Source organism: Halichoerus grypus, chromosome 13, assembly GCF_964656455.1.
Source record: "Halichoerus grypus chromosome 13, mHalGry1.hap1.1, whole genome shotgun sequence".
Classification (NCBI taxonomy): domain Eukaryota; kingdom Metazoa; phylum Chordata; class Mammalia; order Carnivora; family Phocidae; genus Halichoerus; species Halichoerus grypus.
In genome coordinates, this window is record NC_135724.1 from 19,978,011 (window position 1) to 19,999,858 (window position 21,848).

Genomic DNA, 21,848 nt, shown 5'->3' on the forward strand with positions numbered 1-21,848 from the left:
CCAAGAGTTGGACGCTTAACTGACTGAGCCACCCAGGTGCCCCTATTAGGAGAAATCTAATTTTGTATTTTTGAGCCAATAAGATAGTTTCATGGATGTGTAAAAACAGACAGACATCATTATACATCCACAGATCCATACGTATGTTCACCTATGTAGAGAAATGCTTTTCCATTTCATAAATTAATTCTGTTTTATTTTGGAGACTACTTTACTATTGAAAAGATTTTACACAAGTTCAACGGGTATAAAGTTTCAGTTGTGCAAGATGAATCAGTTCTAGAGATCTGCTGTGTTGTGCCCGTAGTTAATACGGTGTCTTACACTTAAAAATGTGTTAAGAGGGTCGTCTCATGTTAAGTGTTCTTACTGAATAATTTTTTCATGTTTAATAAATATTAATTAGAGCACTCAAAGTCAAACGTCTCATTGTTTTGTTTAATTAATCTATTGTTGGATGCTTTATATTTTCTTCTTTTTCTTTTTCTTTTTTTGGTTTGTTATGTATGCAGTCCTGCAATGAATATCTCTGTAGGTGAATCTTTGTGGCCATTCCTGATTATTTCTTTAGGTTAAGTCCCTTGAGAGATTCATGACACTCACCCTTAATCCTCACATCTTGTCCCACTGCTATTTTAGGAAAATACATCTTTTAGGACTGTTGTGGACATCAATGATAAAACACAAATAAGTGTATAAGCCGATAAAGCACTGGGAGCTCTTTGAAGGGTGCAGTTTATAAATGTAGCCCATTGATTTTGGAGCTTTAGATTGGCCTGGTCAGTGCAGATCCTTCTGCATGACAGTTTCCCTAAATAGGGCATTTCTCATTTTACATTTTCCTCTTAACCAGATCGTAGTGTCTTTTCTCCTATCTATTGTCTAGGAGGGTGCAAATGGTACAATTACAGCCTGTTTTCAACCGCCTGTCAAACTGTTCTGCCTTTAACCCTTTTTGCTGTAAACGTCGAAACATTCATGACCTCTTTTCCCAGCTGGAAGCCTGCAGACAAGCAGGAGCAGGGGCTCTGAGAAACGTGGCCCAGAGATTATTTGAAAGCTACCAAACACAGTCTGAAGAAGTTAGAAAGAAGCATGAGGATGGTAAACACTTACTCGAGGTACTAAGCTAGCAGCTTGTCTATTGGAAAACTAACACCCCAGTGTGTGTGTATGTGTGTTGGTTCACAAATCTCTTTTTGAGGTTAGGTGTAAAATAAGCAATGGCCCCAGGACTCTGGCAAGCCTTGGACAGGGCAGGGTGCCCATCTTCGGTGCCGGTCTCTCCCCACCCCTGCTTAGCCTGGCACCCAGACGTTGCCCGGATGCTGTGTTGCGGCTGTTGCCCAGAGCCCTGTGGAACACCGGTGGAAGGAGGCGGTGCCCCCTGCCTGGAAATCGGGGCTGTCCCGGTGACACGGGCCAGTGACTCCTCTCCTGGTTCTGCTTTTGACTAACTAGATGACCTAGGTAGAGTCGTTCTCCCTCTTTGGGGTTGGATTTCCGTGTCTCTACAATGAAAGAATTGGGCTAGATCAATGGTTTCAAAATGGTTTTGACCTTAGAATATATTATTCAAATTAAAAAAAAGAAAACGTATGTGTACCTTTATATTTTAAAATACATATTTCATATTTTAATATATAAATTAAAATATTTTAAACACATAAATATGTATACATGTGTATGTATGTGTATGTGTATATCATAGACATACACACGTGCAGACACACCCATACTTTTTTTGTTTTGTTTTTAAATCTGAAGTGTACATTCTAGGACCAATTGTACACCAAGCATGTTCTAGGACTGGAAAAGGAAAAAAAAATGTGTGTGTGTGTATGTTCCTCAAAACTCAAAATAGGGAAGCTCACTGATGCTGGGGTGGGGTGCCTAGGCCTCTGCGAGGTCCCCAGGGGAGCACAGTAGGAAATCCACTGGGCAGGTGATACACCTTCATGCTGCTGGATGTGGTGGTGATGGTCGGAAACTCACATGCATGCGAGGGTGCAGATTAAGAACCTCAGTGAATGAAGCGAGCCCGCTTGTGTGGACCCGAGTGCTCTGTGTGAGTGAATGGTTGCCCTGTAGGGAAGGGAAGGCACGCAGGTTCTGCAAAGGGGCCTCAGCCCCGGCCTGAAGTTGCCTGGCAGGAATGCCCAGCTGGGGTTTCCAAGGGAAAGGAGCTAGACACTTTTTTCTACTGTAAATCTCAAGTTTTATGAAATGTAAATGCTGATGTGTGTGTGTGCATGTCGAAGTCAGTTGAGACACTCCCAAGTGTGGCCTATGGGCTGCCAGATGTAGACTTCACTTCTATGGTCTTTAGTACAACTCAGGCTATAGGCCTGAGAAATAGCCCCCAACACAGTGGGGATCATTATTCTGCTTTTATGAAACTTTCTGATTAAAAATAAAACACTAAAAAAAAACTGAAATGTTTTTTACTGGAACAGTAAAAGATTTCATTTTTGTTCTAATTCAGTTTCATTGAGAAAAAGTCAAAAATTTCACTTTTCTTAAATTAGCATCTCTCCTATACCAGTTGGGATAGCATGATTTATGGTAACACATGTAAACATTCTAGGAATAATACTAATATATTATTAATTCTACATTGCTTTAGTTTGTTGCAGCCCATTAATTCAAAAGAGTAATTTGAACCAAGTGTGAATTATTAATTTTTTTTGGCTACTCAACATTATAGAGGGAGAGAATAGCTGTATAAATTTAATAAAAGCAAGAGTTTGACAATCATTTTTCTGACCTAAGGTTAACAGACTCGAAAAGGAACAGCAATTGAAGCAACATGTTGAAAATCTGAATCAGGTTGCTGAAAAGCTTGAAGAAAAACATAATCAAATCACAGAGCTGGAGAACCTTGTACAGAGGATGGAAAGGGTGAGCCCCTGGGGATTTAAAGGGATTTCTTCCAGACAGGGTTAGGGAGAGGATGAAAGAAAATAGCACTAAAATGAATATATAAATATTACATATGTATAAATATAACTTATAAGTTTATATAATTAAATATATTTATATAATAATATGTATATTTTATTTTATTAGGTTTTTTTATGATGTTCAATTAGCCAACAATAATATATATATTTTAGAGAGAGAGCATGCATGCTAGAGCGAGCGGGGGAGGGGAGGGGCAGAGGGAAAGGGAGAGAAACAATCTCAAGCAGACTCCCTGCTAAGCACGGAGCCCGACGTGGGGCTTGATTTCATGACCCTGAGATCATGACCTGAGCCAAAATCAAGAGCAGGATGCCCAACTGACTGAGCCACCCAGGCACCCCTAAAATAAATAAGATATTAATTGAAAGGAAGTACCCTTTGCAACAACTAAGACTTTAGAAAGTACTCAATAATATTAGTTCCTTCCCTTACACACTTAACATGATCTGTACGGTCGCTGATTGACCTCTCTACAAATAGTGCAGTCATATCATCCTCTGTCCCTTTCTCTCTCTGGTGTAGGTATGGCTTAGAAAGGCGAAGCAGATGAGGCTGTGAGTGGAAACAATGGGAATGATCACAAAGTCCACCTATTACTAGTAATCATTCAGTGGATCCCTGTAATCATAGCATTTCTACGTTAGAGTCAGTGAAGTATCCATTCTTTGGCCACCCGAGTTCACTTTGGGATTGTGAATACCTATGGCTGCATTAGGACCGATATAATTCACATTAAGAAAAGACATCCTCTAGGAATTGGAACTTCCATAAGAGACAATTTAGAAAAGAGTTGTGACAGAGCAAAAATTCTTAAAAATTTTATGCCGTGTGCCTTTGAGTGACACTCCAAAAATACGCACAAGGTGAGCCCATAAATTTAATAATGCATCTCTTAGAATTTAGAATACAGGCAAACCAAGGAATACTGGGTTTTTAGTGGCAAAACAAACTAATAGAAAATTGGGCTCTCTGAAACTGAATTTGGGCTAGATAAGAATATAGGCTTTGGAGGTGCCTAGATGCCTGGCTCATTCAGTAGAGCGTGCCACTCTTGATTACAGGGTTGTGAGTTCGAGCCTCACATTGGGTGTAGAGATTACTTAAAAATAAAATCTTCAAAAAAAAAAAAAGAATATAGGTTTTGACTGCTGGTAAATATTGCCCAATAAATTTTTATATTTACTATAATAATTCCCTGATTTGCCTTTTCCCTTCTCAGCCTTAATTCCGTTTTATGTCTGCTTGAGTTGATGCCATCTGAGAAATGTCACTTCTCACATTTCAATATTCAGGTTTCTTGCCAAAGGAAATTTGATTAATTTTTTACATATTTCCCAATAATTTAATTTATAACACTGAGTTTGGTTGAATTTGTAGTGTCAATGAAGGTCCTATGAGGAAATCACAAAAATTAAATAAGCCCAAATTTAACTGAATCTAGTAGTAATAATATATAGCTACATATATAGTATTGTGCAGTGGGTCACTGAATGTTTTACTGGAGCCAGAATCGCTGGGCTAGAATGTCCTCAAGCAGCTGGTTTGCTGAAGTGGGACAGTTTATGGTTAGGATATTTTGAACAAACTGTAACATTTGGATGACTACTTTTTAACATTAGAATATTTATCCTGTTTAATAAATAGTTTCTCAAACTCAGCACAAAGAATGTTTGCATTTAGGAAAGGAAGACAATTCTGGAATGCAAATAGGGTTGATTAACCAGCTTTCATTTAAATTTAGATTTGTGATCACCTCAAACCCAAACCCAGTCACACTGGGTCAGGTTTAATAGCCAGCTGTGGAATATCATTTCTGTTTCCTAGAAATCCTGTGAAATGGATGTGAGTTCATCTCAGAATTCTGGGTTACCTTCATTTGACTGTTTACTCAACAAATACTTGAGCACTTACCGTGTACCAGTCAGAGCTAGAGGCTAGATATCTGTTTGTGAATGAACCAGGTATAGTCTCTTTGTGAAGATTGCAATGTAGGATATCTGGGTTCTGTGGGACTCGAGGAACTTCCCATACCTCTCTTCATTCATTCTCCTAGGGAGGCAAACACCCATATTGAAGGTAGGGGAATGTACCCCCGAATAAAGTTGGCTGGCTTAGATATTGGCAGACATTTTTGAGAAGTGATAGCCTAGCATTTATCTTTTTTGTTTTATTGCTTTTGGTTTTTTTGCATTTATTTTGATATTGACCCATATTGGTGGACTGTCTTTAGGTGCTCTGTGACTAAGTAAGTGGACAGGATGCCCATGGTTCATGGCCTTGCAGGAACCTTCCTGAATATTCTAGTTCAGTAATTTCCTAGAGTAGAGCCTATTGAAATCTCAGGAAGGTGGAAGTAGGTGGGGATGGATGGAAGGGCACTGTGCAGGAGTTTTTTTAAAAACATATTTAGTTTAAAGGGATGTTATATCTGTAAAACAAACAAGCAGATAAATTAAACTATAAGAAACAAAGCTTGGCAACATCTTCTTGTTTTAAGGTAATACTGAGAATACTTTTAAGGCTGTGATGAAGGGTTCCTTAGGTGGGGGGTGTGTATCAGAAGGAGAGGAGGGCGCACTCTAGATTTTTGTGTTAGTAGGAGAAAGACATGCGTTGAGAAAGGAAATGAAAATTAAAAATGAACGCCCACTCAGAGGTTGATAAATATTGTCCTGGTAGTCGGTGGCCCCTAGAGAAGGATTCATTTTTTACTCACTTGAACAAGCCACTGCTCCAGTAAATAGCCATTAGTAGTATGAGGTCTGGTAATGAACACATTACTTAAAACCTTCACCATCTGTCCCACTTTAATCAGGAATGCAGTGAGAATGAATTCCATAAACACAGTGATAAGCCAGCAAAAACGCCCAATAAGTGCATTTTAATACAGCGTATGTTCCTTTTGCTAGCAGTGCAGTTCTGTTGCATCATATTTGTTTTCCGGTGTCATTGATTTAGCTCTATTAGAATTTTAGAGCTCAGAGGTGCTTTTGAGACCACCTAGTTCCTCGTTCACCATTTTATAAATAAGGGCAGTGGGAACAAGGAACGATTCCACTGTCCTCCAGTTACCAGTTCAAAATGCTTTCCATTATGCCCTGATCTTCTCTGGTATCAGATAAAAATGATATACTTGGTTCCTAAATCATTTAGATGTTAACATATGGCAATTATTTAAATTGGTGTCTTCTCCACTTTGATCAGTAGGGCGAGGGAGCTCTTGAGCTCCCCAGTGCAGCAGTTTTGGGGAGAGTGCATTGCCCACTGGGTGGTGCTGTGAACTCCTTTCCTTTTCCACAAGACACTGTCCCTGAGAAAAAGGGCTGGCCAGTATGGTGTGATTTTCCGTGTTGTCAGAGAGGAAGCATTGAGAGCCCAGGCTCCATGCTGGAACCTTGGCCAGGGCAGAATGTTTACTTGTCCAGTTGTCCAGTCTGCTTGAACCCTGGTCATTAATGGAGAGTAAGCCCATTAAGAAGAATGTTAAACACCATTTTCCTCCCTACAAAGTCAAAATATATTATCAGTGTTGTGTTTCTTTGATGATTCAAGTATCAGAATAAGCTTACAAGGCATACCTGTGATCCCTCAAAAATAAGTTGAACACAGCTAGGGAACACAAGGGAAATTCCTATATGTGACAAGAATGCTACAGGAAAAAAATTGAAAAAATTAATATAAACTTAAAAAATAATAGCGCCTAAGATAGGGAGTGTTTGGCGCCTTCAAATTATTATAAATCAAGGTCCTAATATGTACAAGAGAAGCATGTGGGCCTGTCACATATAATATCTCCAACCATCCCAACGTTTCAATATAGGTAGTATTATGCCCATTTTAGGGATGTTCGGAAAGTCATGACTTAAAAAACCACGACTTAAACAAATATAGAATGAATACATGTCTGATATTTTACTCAACTCATTCATTAATAAGGGAAGCAGTAAGATGGTAAAGCTGGTTTAAATAGATTTTGAGAAACTGGGTATTTATAGGCATTTTGAGAAAAGGAATATAGGATTGGATTACTAGATTAGATACAAAGCTGGTTAATATTTTTAAAGACCATCAAACCATAACCTGAGGGATTATCTTTTCTACCAGGCAGAAATCTACACATGAACATGCAACGTCACAGAGTCAGGGCTCTAACCAAATCATAAACAATAAAGTCAAACACAGAGAAATTCTCCATGAGAATTGCTTATTCAACAATGACCCAATATGACAGTAAAATCATATATGGTTTAGTTTTCCAAGTTTTGGCTAATTTTTCTTAAAAAACAAGTTACAGTCACAGTTTTAAAACTAGGTCAGTCCATGTCCAAAGAGATTCCCACTGCATTTTGTATTTTACCCATATGAGTACTGCAGCAGGAATGGTTTTATTTTTTTTTTTTAAGATTTATTTATTTATTTGAGAGAGAGCGAGCATGAGTGTGGGGGGGGAGGGTCAGAGCGAGAAGCAGACTCCCTGCTGAGCAGGGAGCCCAATTCAGGACTTGATCCTGGGACTCCAGGATCATGACCTGAGCCTAAGGCAGTTGCTTAACCAACCGAGCCACCCAGGCGCCCTGGAATGGTTTTAAACAGCCCTGTAAACAGTGTCAAAACATCAAATATTCTTACCATCGAATATTAAAAAACAAAACAAAACCAAAAAAACAACCCACAATCATCCCAACTTGGTTTTTCATGGACTTGTAATTTTTTTTTTTTTTTGAATGGAAAGAATTTAATAATGACATTCAGGTATTTCTTTATATTTTCTTTCTCCATGTCAAAATTTCTCTTGTATTCTAACTAGGAAGTGACTTTATTGCCTGTGGCCTTGATCCTTCACTAAAAAGGCATTTACTACTTTTCTACTTTCTGACAGATGCCATGTGGGCAGGTAGGGTATAAGGTCAATAGGATCTTTGGATACCAGCGACTCGGTCTAATGTGGGAGAAGCAGGTGGGATGGAGGAGAGCCAGTGCCCAGAGAGATGAGCTGCCAGTTTGTATTCGGGGTGGGATGGAGAGAGGCAGGAGGTAGACTGAGCACGGTATACTTCAGTAGGTGGCTGGAGGAGGAGCAAAACCTCTCCAGGCAAGTGAGGGGAGTGAAGACAACTAGTGTGGACCTGTGCCTGAGCTACTTGGAAACCACACAGGAGAATGCCTGGCCAGGCCTCATTGGGGTGGGTTGTAACAGCGCCATCTGAAATGAGCTCTTTAGCTTAAAACATATTTTCTAATATTATAAGAAGTGTCTTTTGCAAACAGTTTGCAAGAGTGACTTAGCAAACACATGCACACATGCACAGAAATAAATAAAATTGTATTTTATTTTCTTCTAGGAAAAGAAAACACTGCTAGAAAAAAAACTGTCTTTGGAAAACAAGCTGCTGCAACTCAAATCCAATGCTACATATGCTAAAAGGTTTGCAAATCTCCCTCCTTACTAAAGCAGTTCCTGATACCTTTTCTCTCCAATGGTCCACTGGCCAATGGACAGAAGGCTAGCATCCTCCAAGGAGACAGGAAGGCTGAAAGGGCAGGACAAAGGGAGATTACTTAATATTAACAGTCACATACCTCCCCTCCCTCCCACTGGGGAGAGTTCCCTGGAGGTACTGGGAAACTGGGGCAGGGTTAATCCTCCTGAAGAATGAATGAGCCTGTCCGTTCCCTGTTGACCCTGGGTGCTAAAGAGGATGCTTCATTCCCCCTGATGCTTCTGATTTTGTTAAAGGGTCTCTGCTATAACATGCATCAAATTGGCTAGCCCACAAGTGGAACTGTAAGATCCTTTTATGGTGCTCCCCAACTTTGTAGAGAATGAAGGAACTACTCTGGATGCATTCTTAGTTCTTTGGACTTACTTACGAATACTCATAATTCACAAGCTGTTAACAGCCCTGAGTACAGGGGTGGCGTGGATCATGGTTATCACCCAACTGCTGCATTACTTCGCTGGTTTCAGAAAAATTCTCTCAACATCATGTAATAACTTATAACGTATAAAATTTCCTCACTTTTGTCCCCCTTCCCTTCTCTTCTCTTTTAATTCTAAACCTGCCACTGTCATTATAGGTTCTGATATAATGTTCCAAGTCAAGCCTATTTTGAGGTCTTCTTTTATCCATCTGGAACTATTGCTTCTTAGGATATCAAGCACTATGATGAGCCTCAGAATGTACAAATTCTTATTCTCATTTATCCAGTAATATATACTCAAACATCCCTCTCTCTTGGTCTTTGATTTTTTTTTTTCTGTTTCTCTTTCCTTTCCAATTATCTCTCTTTCTCTTCTCATCTCTCAAAAGCTTCTGCCTTCCGTCTGGCTCATAGTCATGTATTGAACCACATACGCCAAAGTCCAGACCTGGTCTGACCCTAGCAATTGCACTTACATATTCAGAACACACTGCAATACCACTGATACTAATTTACCCATATTCTTCTTTGTGAACAAGCATGTAGCCCCAGTAGGGAGCTTTCTAAGAGAGTGCAGGATAGCACTGCTCGTCTCTGTCGGAAATGAAGAAGTACTGTGGAAGACATTCATAGGTCTTCAGAATTACTTGCATATACTCATAACTTAACTCTAAGTAAATCTGTGGGTTATGTTGGGTTTTTTTTCTTTTTAAAGAGAGCCTGTGCATACAGCAGAATTATTGGCTGGTACACTATGCTTTCCATCAAGAGTCCAGACAACCTGAGTCTGATTTTTTTTTCCTTTAAAAATGATTTTTATTGATAATAGGGTTTTTGTCAGTCTTTGAGCCAAAAATGTAACCATTTTAAAAACCAAACTGAACTGTTCTTTCTGTTCTATTATATATGAGCGGTTGTTATAGGGAATTCTCAGAAAGCTCTTAGGGAGAATTTAGAAATGTCTTGAGGGAAATGGATGTTTTGTGTTTCTAGAAAGGTGTTTGAACATCCAGGCTTATGTAATTTTCATAGATTGTAGGCATCACAAACATTTATCTTACTTATTATTTGTCTGTGTGTAGAGGTATTCACTCTAAGTGACAAGAAAATGAAATCAGTAGGAGTCAGACTCTTTTGGTTAAGGCAATAGAGACTTGGTAAAGCTACCACAAATAAGAGGATTTCTGGTAGGTGAAGACTGATTAGATATGGCCAAAAGAAGATGCATCTCGTGGGAAGACGGGAAGGCCACCCTTTAGCATCTAATGTGTTTTCAAAAACCAGATTATTTTGTTGCTCCTATTCAGTTATGTGTATTCATACAGTTTCACTCTTTCTTGTTCTTTGTTTTTCCTGTGTGATTTATTAACTTTTTTCAGTGGTTTTCTCCAGCTGGCTTATATTCTTCATTTTCCTTTCAAATTGCAGAGGAAAGAGTCTATGGGCCTAATACTACTTCCTGTATTGGGCAGATTGTTCATGTTCACCAAACTCCTACATTGTCATCTAACCAATGGCCTTTTGGCAGGCACCAACTCCCAGTCCTACAGGTCGCCTTCCCTTACCCCCTAAAGAGCCCCCTGATCAGGGGGCTCTGGGTGATTACATTTCCCTTGGGCAGGATGGTGGGTTTGACAGGTGCCATGACTCTCTGCCATTTTTTTTATATCTGTATGACATTTATTTATAGATTTTTCTCTATATAAGCCTAAGTTAATTAACTATTTAGTTCAGTTTAAACAATCTGGTTTTTAATTTATTTTATTTATTTTTTTAAATTTTATTATGTTATGTTAATCACCATACATTACATCATTAGTTTTTGATGTAGTGTTCCATGATTCATTGTTTGCATATAATACCCAGGCTCCATTCAATACGTGCCCTCTTTAATACCCATCACCAGGCTAACCCATCCCCCCACCCCCTCCCCTCTAGAACCCTCAGTTTGTTTCTCAGAGTCCATAGTCTCTCATGGTTCGTCTCCCTCTCCGATTTCCCCACCTTCATTTTTCCCTTCCTACTATCTTCTTTTTTTTTTTTTTTTTTTTTTAACATATAATGTATTATTTGTTTCAGGGCTCTGCCATTTTGATGAAAAGATTCAATATGTTCTAACCTGGCATTTCTAATGTTAAAAAACATCTCTAAAAATGATGCCTTTTAAGTATTCTATAATTCAGGAGAAAATGACAGTTTTTTTGCATATGGATATGAATATATAATTATAATATGCTAATCCCCACAATTACTTTTAACGAGAGTTAAGAGATTTGGCAGAAGCATCTCGTGGAAAACAAGGTTGACTCCATGTTTCTAATACATCACTACTAGCCAACACATTGTATTGTGCTTTGCTGTTTATAGAGTAACTCCAGGTACCTTATTTAATTTAATCCTTTCATTGACTTTTCAGGGAGGAAACTGAGCTTCTAATTGGTGAAGCGATATATGCAGCCTCTCAGAAGCTGTAAGAGCTGGGAGTTTGGGCTCTAGAATTCTCACAGCAGTTGGTGCTCATTCTGCTATAGAGGAGATTTGACCTTCTTTCATTTCTGGAGACTTCTGGAGGCTTTCCCTCGGACTGGTTTCCTAATTCCCCTGGGTGTCTATGAGCAGATCGCAGTTTCCCAGCTTGTCCCTCTGCCCTGTGACATCACAAACACAAAGGTCCATTTTAGAGTTATCCTTTGGAGAAATACAGGAGCTCTACCTCAGAAAAATCCTTTAAAAAAGGATAGAATGATGCCAGAAAACTATGAAAACAAAGCCATTATAACAGGGAGGAGCAGAGGGCAAGGTATGGCATGGTTGAATAATGCTGCCCTCTGATGGTGTAAGTTAACCCAAAGATAGTTAAAATCTAAGTATCCTGATGAATGGATAGAGAGACAATCCTCCCTTAATTCAATTTCCTTTGACTAAGTGTTTGGCAGACATTGGTCATCAGAGTGATTGAGGGTATGCTTCTTGCCAAGTACTTATGCTACAATCATCCCATATTACTAAAGGCTAAGCCATTTGTTTTCACATGTCTGCAAGTTAAAGATAAGATAGACTTTCTCTCTTGAACGTTAAGGAATCTAAGAGGAAGAATATCAGAAATGGTGCTCTGTTGACTCTCCCTCAGTGCCAAATGGAGAGAGGATCCTCAATTCCCTTCCACAAAAGAATAGGGCCAAGATTTTCCTCTCTTGTTGATGGGGCTTTTCTTGTTTGCTCTCTTTGGCATTTCCAGACTACAGACTTTTCAGCTCCAAGTCTGGGATATATGAGACAAAAAGAAAGCCCAGGGAGCTCACCATTGTGTTATGCCTTGGATTCCAAGGTCCTGAGCTGGTCTGCCTTCTCTCCACCTTTCAGAGCCTTCTTGTGTTTGTCTACATATAATCTCTAGGTTTTTGGTTGTACTCAGTGGGAAGGATAGGAAAAACACATCTACATCTTCCCAAAGTATAAGATTTTCAACTCTATTTTAATTTCAGCATTTACTTTATATTGAGGCATTTGGAGGCAGAGCATGAATCAGACATCTGTTAGAAGGGCTCAGTGTCCTTTTCTAGGCCTGGCCTTTGTGATGTTTTCTTCCTGCTGGTTTTGCTTTAGTACCTCTTTATTAAGACTGAGTTGCTTTAACAGAAAGATAAAGAGCAGAGATTAAAGGGAGCTCAGGTGGCAGTTTATTTCAGGATAGTCTTACATTTAAAGACCTTTAATGGGTGATTAGTTTCATATTTATTGAACAATCCTAAGAGAGAATTTCTGCAACTTCTGTTAGTCCCCATTCTAGTGTACTAATGCAGATAAGTCTGAAAGCCCTGTGTTTTCAAGAGTGCTTCTAGAGATTATTTTCTTCCATCTTGAGACCTATTTCAGATTTCTATTCATCTACAGAATGGTACTGAGGAATACGTGGGGAAATTTCCTGAGCTTTGTATTTTGAGGAGCATAACATCTACCCCACCCCATCTTCCTAAAGCCACCCTTTTTTCCCTCTGGTTTTCCCTCTGAGTTCTGGGTCATCATAGTACACAACAAGACATTATGAATACTCATCTTTAATATTTTTATAAAGTTTTTTAAAAATGTTTAATTTTCTTATGGGCTTATGAACAGTTTGTGAATATTCAAAGCCAGCCTGCCTCTGTAAGGCATCCCGAGTTATTTCTCCTTATTTCCCAGGGAAATCCTGAGTCTGACAGCTCCCTCCCTACTTCTCTCCTTTTTCCCTCCTCACTGGAGCAGTCTTGAATCTTAGCCCCACCAGCTGTGGGGCAGACTTCTGTTCGCCTTCTCTGCTGTTTTGATCCATATGTCCTCAACTCATTTTGTGTGTGTGCAGTATCTCTAGTCCCTTTCTAATTTTTCTACTGGGGTATCTGTCATACTGATTGGTAGATGTATCCTTATATATTCTGGGTACAATGCCTTTATTAATCATTTGAGTTTCTGAGGTTCTGAGGCTATCCTGTTCCCTCTTATTTGATGACTCCCAAGTTTTTTATTTTAGTCTAGTCAAAATTCTCAGTCTTTCCCTTTGTGGTTAATACTGTTTTGAGTTCTGTTTTAAAAAATCTTCGTCTATTGCACATTCACGAAGACATTCTTCTATATTATCTTCTGAAAGTCTTTTGGGTCCCCAGCTTTATTTACAGTCTACATGGAATTTATTTTTCTTATGAGATGAGTTTAGGATTTTCATTTTATTTTTTTTAATATAGATATAGAGTTGTCTCAGTACCACTTGTTGAAAGGATCATCCTTTTTATAACATTCTGCCAATCATCTTTGATACACATCAAGTCTGTTTGTCTATCCCTGTGATATATGTATATGTACAATAAAAGTGGCACAGATATAGTGTAGTTAGTTTCATTAGTCTTCTATTTTTTTTTTTTTTAATATTTTATTTATTTGACAGAGAGAGAGACAGCGAGAGGGAACACAAGCAGGGGGAGTGGGAGAGGGAGAAGCAGGCTTCCCGCTGAGCAGGGAGCCCGATGTGGGGCTCGATCCCAGGACCTTGGGATCATGACCTGAGCCGAAGGCAGACGCTTAACGACTGAGCCACCCAGGCGCCCTCATTAGTCTTCTATTAATGAACATTTAGAGTGTTCTAATTTTTATGCTATGAACTACATTTTATGTAATATTTTGTGTAATTGCGCAGTATTTTTATAGTATGAATTATTTAATTCCATAGGATAAATAAATAGTAATGGCTGTCATTATGCAATATTTGTACTTGTGCAAGAATTTCTATGATTTCATAGAAATTAATTTTTTTCTACAGTAAAACAAACTGTTTTTAAAGCTCTCTCATGCAAAACCAAAAGAGAGAAAAAAATTAAAAGACTGTCTTAAATATTGCAAGTTGCCTGCAAATTACTTGGCCTTGAGAGAGAATATTACATATATTATTGAGCCAACCTCAGTGGTTCAGTGCTGGGCTATTCAAAGCATGGGTAAGCATACTCACTGGTAACAACCTGGAGCCTACTGGAAATGCAGAATCTCAAGCCCTATCCCAGCCTCCTGGATCAGATGTGCATTTTAACAGGATCCCTCATGATTTCATAAGATCCTCCAATGCATATTAAGTTTGAGAAGCAATGTTTCAGTACATGATGTGAAACAAAATGAGACTCTCTTTTTTTTTTTTTTCAAATGAGAACATGGTCTGTAATGTCACATGAGTGTCCACAACCTTTGTAATATTTGTAGAGGCTATAAAATCACAATTGCAATTGCATTGGATGTTGGCTACTAATTATAAAACCTTAATAGCTAAAGAAATATTAATACATTGCTGTGCAAAAGCTTACTTTCCAAAAGCATATTCATTTACCTCCTTAAGTCCACAGTATATTCTTGTAAAGTAATACAGATAGGAGTTATTCTATCTGTTACACCGAAGCTGAGAAGCTCCCAAGTTTGGTGAGCTTGCCACAATGCATGCTGCCTCAAAACTCCAATAATATTGGCAAGAAGAAAATCTTGGCAGGGCGCCTGGGTGGCTCAGTCGTTGGGCGTCTGCCTTCGGTGCAGGTCATTGATCCCAGGGTCCTGGGATCGAGCCCCGCATCAGGCTCCCTGCTCAGTGGGAAGCCTGCTTCTCCCTCTCCCACTCCCCCTGCTTGTGTTCCCTCTCTCGTTGTCTCTCTCTCTGTCAAATAAATAAATAAAATCTTTAAAAAAAAAAAAAAAAAGAAAATCTTGGCAAGTCAAAGGCTGTATAATCAATTCCAGTTACCTAAATGGAGTTTCGGGAAAGTATGAATAATCTAAATCCAAATTTCATCTGTCTTTTTTCATAAAGGTCGATGGGGACTCAAACTATTAGCTGGAATTAAATTTCCTTTTTTTTTTTTATGCCCTATTTACAAGTAGTAGAATTACCCAAAGCAGGAAGCCAAAATAGTAATAATAATAATAATAATAATAATAAGACAAACACAGGCAAACCACAACATACACCATCTCTGTATCATTGGAAATTGGTTTCCCATTATATGTAAAAATCTCCATTCCTAGCCCCCCATGTCCTAGCCCCACTATCCTTATGTAGTTATCTGGGCATTCTGATGAGTGCTGGGTGTGTGGGTGTTCCTAGGCAAGACTGTTTAGTCTGTGAGTGCTTCATGGGGCTCAGTACAGTTTGACTCAAACCCCCCCCCCGGAGGGAGGGAAGTCACAGATGGCCAGGAGGGAGCTTTTGACATGAATGGATATACTCATTCAAGTTCCTGTCTGAGCTAATCAGAGGCTGCTCTGTGGCTGTTGATCTTCCATGTCTTGCATGGCATATGGGGCCCCCAGCGTCCTTCCCGCACGATGCCCAGTAATAGGGTCGTGTGTGAGGAGAGCCTGGCAGCCTAGCTATAAAAAATGGCTGCACGATGCTTCAGCACATCTTTATCTTTTTCCTTTTGCATTTCCAGTTGCCACAATCTTCAAATGGAGATTTCCCTTCTGCAGGAGAAGATCTCTCATCTGCAGTTTGTGATTCGTTCCCAACATCAGAACCTGCACAGTGTCATCCAGGAGGTCAGATTAATCCAGGGTGTTTCTCTGGTAGATGGTCTGCTTACAGTAAGAAGACTGAATCAGGCAGCTTGCCTGGACTTCACAAGCAGTGGGATTTTTCTCCCCGCTGACATTTCCTTTTTCATCCCGGGTAACATGACTCTGTTTTCAATGCCTTCTTCGGTCGGTATGCCAACACCTGTAGTGTTCTCAGTGAAGATATTTGGGAAATTGTGTTTAACTGCTCTTTAGGTTTCAGTGTTTTTTTTAAAGTGTTCCGAGCCAGATAATGTACACTGTTCTTTAGAAGATTTTGGAGATTACAAGATTCAGCCCTTTTTGAGGAAGCAAGGATCTGTTTTTATAACCTCACAAACAGGAAATTTACTTAGTAGGTGTGTGGGGACGGGGGTGTCACCTGGCCATTCTTTTCTGGGAACATCCTGGCAGGTGAAAGAGAGGCTGGTGGCAGCCAGATGGATGGTGGATTGTGAACTCATACGATTTACTTCAAGAATTCTATGGATCTGGTTCAGGGGCTGTGCTTTCGACTTAAAATCAGACCTTCACTCATTTTTTACTACCTAATATTTGTTTCCAAAAAGAATCCTTTCAAATAACTCCAATGCCTCCCTGATACAAATGTACCATTTGGCTAGGACCTCACCAAAAGGCCAGAGAATTGAGTCATGGCACTTGGGAGCCAGGAAGGATGTAGGGGGGCAGCCCACGTTCTCCTCTGACAGACGAGAAAACAGAGGCTCGCAGTAGTTAAGTGACAGGGCTGGTAGTGGCAGAACCAGCCTTAGAACCCGTGGGTTTCCTCTCTTCCCACTCTGTTCTGGTCGTCAGCCCACCTCCCCAGTTGCACACTGCTTTTTGGCAGATGCTTTTCTTCCCAAGCAAAGCAGGCTCACCTCATTATGCCGCGGGTTGACCAGATCTCTGCCCTGGGGAGCTTCCCCATTCTGGGTGGTGGCCTTGTGTGATGGCCACCAGCCTCTGCATCGGCAGTATGACACTGTGTGTCGGAAACACAGAAGGATGGCCAAAGCTGCTCTCCACAGGAGGCATGCCCACTGGGTTTGGTTTAAACAGGTTTTCCAAAGATTACAATGTTTAATAGGACTGCCCACACGCTCTCATCCCCAGGTGCCAATTTGCCCTGCTCTTTTCTATAACCTACTGAATCCGCTAATGCTTTGGGATTTAATTTTTTTATTTAATGGATGTCAGTGGACCACAGAAACCTGTGCAGTGTCTGACTTAAGTAGCTTCCCTATTGTCTGACAAGACTTTTCCAATTGTGTTTCCTAATTCTTAGATGGAAGGATTAAAAAATAACTTAAAAGAACAAGATAAAAGAATTGAAAATCTGAAAGAAAAAGTTAACATACTTGAAGCCCAGGTAAGGAGGGAGTCTGTTGTACAGTTCAGTGTAAATGTGAGTGTGTGTGTGTGTGTGTGTGTGCTCGGTGTGTCTGTGAGCCTGTGTATGAATGACACAGTGAGTCCATATATGGGCGGGTGTGTGCGTGTGTCTGTGTGTGATTGTGCCGGAGTGTGTGTGGGTGAACGTGCGTGTGTCTGTGTGGGTATATGAGTGTCTTTTTGTGAATGTGTGTGCATGTGCATCTTCTATGCATAAGAAATTATAGATTTGTGGGAGAGGTACTCCTAATAATTATTGAAGTATTAAATATTTTATAATATTAAATTATTAGTATTAAATATTATGAAATAACTGTTAAAAGTTCATCCAAATTTTCCAGAATGCTTGCTCTACTGGGGGGACAGATAAGAACATCTCTCCATGTGGACTTGAATTAGAAGCTCGATCAAGACCATCTTGGGTGAATTCAGCTCTGGCCAGATGGCTGGGTTTGCTGTCTTATGTCTTTGTTTCCTTCCCGCCCTGAGATATCCTCTTTCCTCCTCTTTCCTCACTCACACCCATCATGGCTTGCACGGTTTGCCTCCGGGCTCATCCACTTCAAGAAGCCTCTTGTAGTTTTCTTATCTTTCAGTGTTTTGAAACATAACAATAACTTACGGTGATAAGACGTGCTTTTCTTCCTGCCCACTCCTTCCCCTCTACACTAGGGAAGCCCTTTATAGGCTTTCAGCTGCAGGCCGAGGCTTGGCAGCACCCTGCCTCCCAGGAAGTGCAGCAAAGCCCACTGAGGCTGGAGCACCTGAAGACGCCACCCCTGCCTCCCCCCTGGGCTCGAGCTGGTGCTCAGTGCTGCCGCCTCTGCCCCTGTCAGAGGCTCTTCACTGACCGCCTGGGCCTGGTCACCTTTTCTCCTTCATTCTGTAGTATTTTGACTTCCTGCTTGTCCCCCTGCCATGCTGTCCTGTCCTGTGGAATCAGAGATGCTCTGACTGCCACCAGACACCTCATCATCCTTGGGGGCTTTTCTCGTCCCCAGGATAGACCACGCACTCAGCACACTGCCCCACCTTTTCTCTTGCCACCTGTTCTCTCAGCTCTCCCCAAACAGAAGGAACAAGTCATCATAACATAAAGAGGTTGTAAATAGTTTTACATCTTAAATTTCGTAACCAGAGCCGTGGTGTGCCAATTCTCCCTTCCCAGAGGACCGCTGTTCTCTCTCTCTTCTGGAAGGTGAACCTTTGAGCCTCAGACTTTCCTTAGATTTTCACCTTCTTTAGGCTACACATGGCTATTTGAGAAAGACCATGCTTGCAGCTCTGTGCAGCTGAAAAATGCAGGGATGGGGGAATAATTGGCTCAAAACTCGTGTCCACTCAAGTGCCCAGTAATGCCTTGTCAGTTTACATCGAGGGGTTCAGATGATGGGATTCAGACCACATTAGAGCCTCTTCCTCCCAAAAAATGTCCCTACAGGGATTTCCTCACTGCTTTTTGTACTTAGTGGATTTTTTTGGCAAATGTTACTTGATAAAATATTTTTCTTATATTATTTTTAATGTAATTAATATATATTCATTCATTCCATACCAATTAGGAAATATGGATAAGTACTTATAATAAGAACATCACGCAGACTTGCCATCCGTGGGTAATCACTCCGCACAGTTGTGTCCATCTGTGTTTCTGTAGGACTCGATTTGCCTGCTCCATACCTGTGTGTGTGTATTACATGGCATAATATCATGCCCGTTTCATTGTATTTTTAAGCTTCATTCATTTGTTCACATTATCAATCTTGTTGTTAATCCTCTAAGTACTTATTGAGTGGCTGCTGTGGTGTAGAATTTTGGGAACTGACTAAGTTGGGGAAGTGGCTAAGTTTGGGAAAACAGTATTGGACAAAAGGGACATGAGCCCCACACTCTGGAATTGACTGTCTAGAGAGGGAGACAGACGCATAAATGAACATGTAAATAGCAATATTATGGAAGCATTCTGCAAGGAAAGAACAGGATGTTCTGACAGATAATACCTAGATGGAGGACTTAGCTTGGTGGGTGGGAAGAAGTTCTCTAAGAAAATGAATTTTAATCTGAGCCTAGTGAAAAATTGGGTGGTAGGGCTTGTCAGGAAGAGGGACAGGGAGCCGTTGTGAGTGCTTCTAATCTAAGAGTTAGATGGAATAGCATGGGATGATATTGGAAAGGTAAGAAGGGGCTAGATCATAGACCATGCCAAAGAGTTTTTTTTCTCTATATAACAATATAACAAGAAGTCTTTGCTTAACAATCAGATTACATTTATGTTATCTTTTAAAATAGCCACTGTATTGATATACAATAATTTAATTAACTGAGTCCTTGTTATTGGACATTAGATTGTTTTTTGGTATTGCTTTTGTAACAGCACTGAATTCAACATATTTATACAAACATCACTGATCATTTGTATATTTACTTCCTTCCGTAAGATAAATTTTTAGAAGCGGAATTGGTAACTCAAAGTGTATCCATTTTTCAGGTTTTTGATAATGTGCTCTCTGACTCCCAGGGTTCTGCTGGATCAATCATCTCTCTTAGCAACAACAGCCCCACCTACAGCTGCCTCTGCTCTAGCAGTCAAGTTTTTGCTCACTTTCAGTCCTTCAGGCCTGATATTTCCAATCTGCTCATAGTCTTATTTTTTCCTCTTCATTACTAAGGGATTTTAATACTTAGAAATCCTTTGTTATTATTTTAATAAAATCTAAGAAGGGAGAGATGATAAACACATGTGCTCAGGTTCCCTTTTTGGACTGGGAATCCCATTTAAATCCAAGTTTATGTGTAATTCAGGAAGTTTGGTGTGAGGTAGGGATCTAACATTGTAGTTGTCTCACTTTATTGAGAAGTCTGGCCTTTCTTCATGAATTTGAAGTGCCTATTATCCTAGACTGAGTTTTTATGTTGGAAATCTCTTCCGATGGTGTATCTGCCTATTTGGGCTCCAGTGCCCTACTGCTTTACACATTGCACATTGGTCACACATTTTAATTGGAGATACTGTTAATCCGTCTCTGAGCTTTCACTTCACTGTGTTCTAGCCAGACATAATTAAGTGCCAGCTATCATCACAGGATTCAGGTATCAATGGTACTGCTGCTTTTAATCCAGTTTTATGTCCTTTAGTTGTGTCTGTTTATTTATATCATCCCAAAAATAAATGTTACCATCCTAAATAGGCTGGCAACTTAACTCAGATTGCTCAGGTACAGTGCATTATCCAATTGGTCTTGTGGTCTAATAGTTAGACCGGAACAATGTATTTGTTTCCATTGTACTCTGTTTCTATATTTCCAAATGCAGCAAATAATTGCTGATTAGCCACTCAGTGTTATATGTGAGAAAGCAACAGATTTGTTCCCTTCGTGGGAACTTCTTGGTTGATTGTAGACTCTCTGCAGTGATGTGCAAACACCGCTCAATACTATCTCAGATTCTCTGTACATAGCTCGATTCAAGCCTCTGTTTTTTAACGTGTTCTTTCATAAAAGAGTCTTCAAACTATAGCAGTATCTGATGAATATCTTTATATTCTCAAAATTTCTTATCTTCAGTAAATAAATCTTTTCCTTCACAGCAAGAAGTTTTACAATGACCATTTCAGCTTTAAAAAAAGTCCAAGCTGCATCAATTTAATTGATTCATCAAATAGTTTTGTGTGTTTATGATGTACCAGGAAATGTTTCCAGTGCTGGGTATGGGTAATGCACAGAACAGACTGTCCCAGATCTCCTCTAGCTTATTAATTGAAGATACACATAATAAACACATAAGCAAGCAAATAAACAATTTAATAAGGGAGGGACAAGTACTCTGAAAAGTGTAGAATGTGACAATGTGATAGTTATAGAGTGATGGGGGTCAGGAAGGGCATCTTTGAACCTGTGATATTTGACCAGGTACTTGAATTTGGTGAGTGTTTGAGCCATGGTTAGCCTATTTCTGGTCTGGTCCTAGTCAATGCTTTATTATGAAGTTCTTAAACTGGGGTGATTTATGCAGGGATATACTATCTTGCACTGCAAATATAAGACCACTGCCTATTTTGGAAGCCATTAAATCACAGGTGAATTGATTCCATTTATGATAAATGGTCACCCAAGCTTGAACAACCAAGTTAAACACATCACCTCTGTTTCTAAACCACACAGACAGCATCATCCATACCAAAAACATTCATCTCTTTTTAGGCATGCTACATGCTTCATTTTATTTAATCTTCAAGATTACTCTTGGAGAAAGTTATCTATTACATTTTGTAAGTGATTAAACTGAGATCCAGAGAATTTAAGAAACTCGTTCAAAATCACTCATTTGAGTCTTATTGTCTTGGAAGCACAGGCTCCCGTCCTCCCATCACCACCACAAAATCTATTTATTGGAGTGATTAAATAAGGGTGTGTTGGGGGGAATAAGTGTGTATGTGCATGTGCATATATATATATATATATGTGTGTGTGAAATACATGTGTGTGCATACAATATGTATTTAGAAA

General features: G+C 39.7%; 1 protein-coding gene across 3 annotated transcripts in view; it reads left to right on the forward strand.

Moving 5' to 3' along the window:
- CCDC68 (coiled-coil domain containing 68) overlaps positions 1-21,848 on the forward strand; it is a 48,802-nt gene that overhangs the window by 18,806 nt on the left and 8,148 nt on the right. For all 3 annotated transcript variants that reach the window (XM_078060278.1, XM_078060277.1, XM_078060279.1), the window contains 5 exons: positions 996-1,121; positions 2,773-2,901; positions 8,307-8,389; positions 15,828-15,933; positions 17,237-17,320. In XM_078060278.1, coding sequence (XP_077916404.1) covers positions 996-1,121; positions 2,773-2,901; positions 8,307-8,389; positions 15,828-15,933; positions 17,237-17,320 — 528 coding nt within the window. The remainder of the gene's footprint in view (positions 1-995; positions 1,122-2,772; positions 2,902-8,306; positions 8,390-15,827; positions 15,934-17,236; positions 17,321-21,848) is intronic.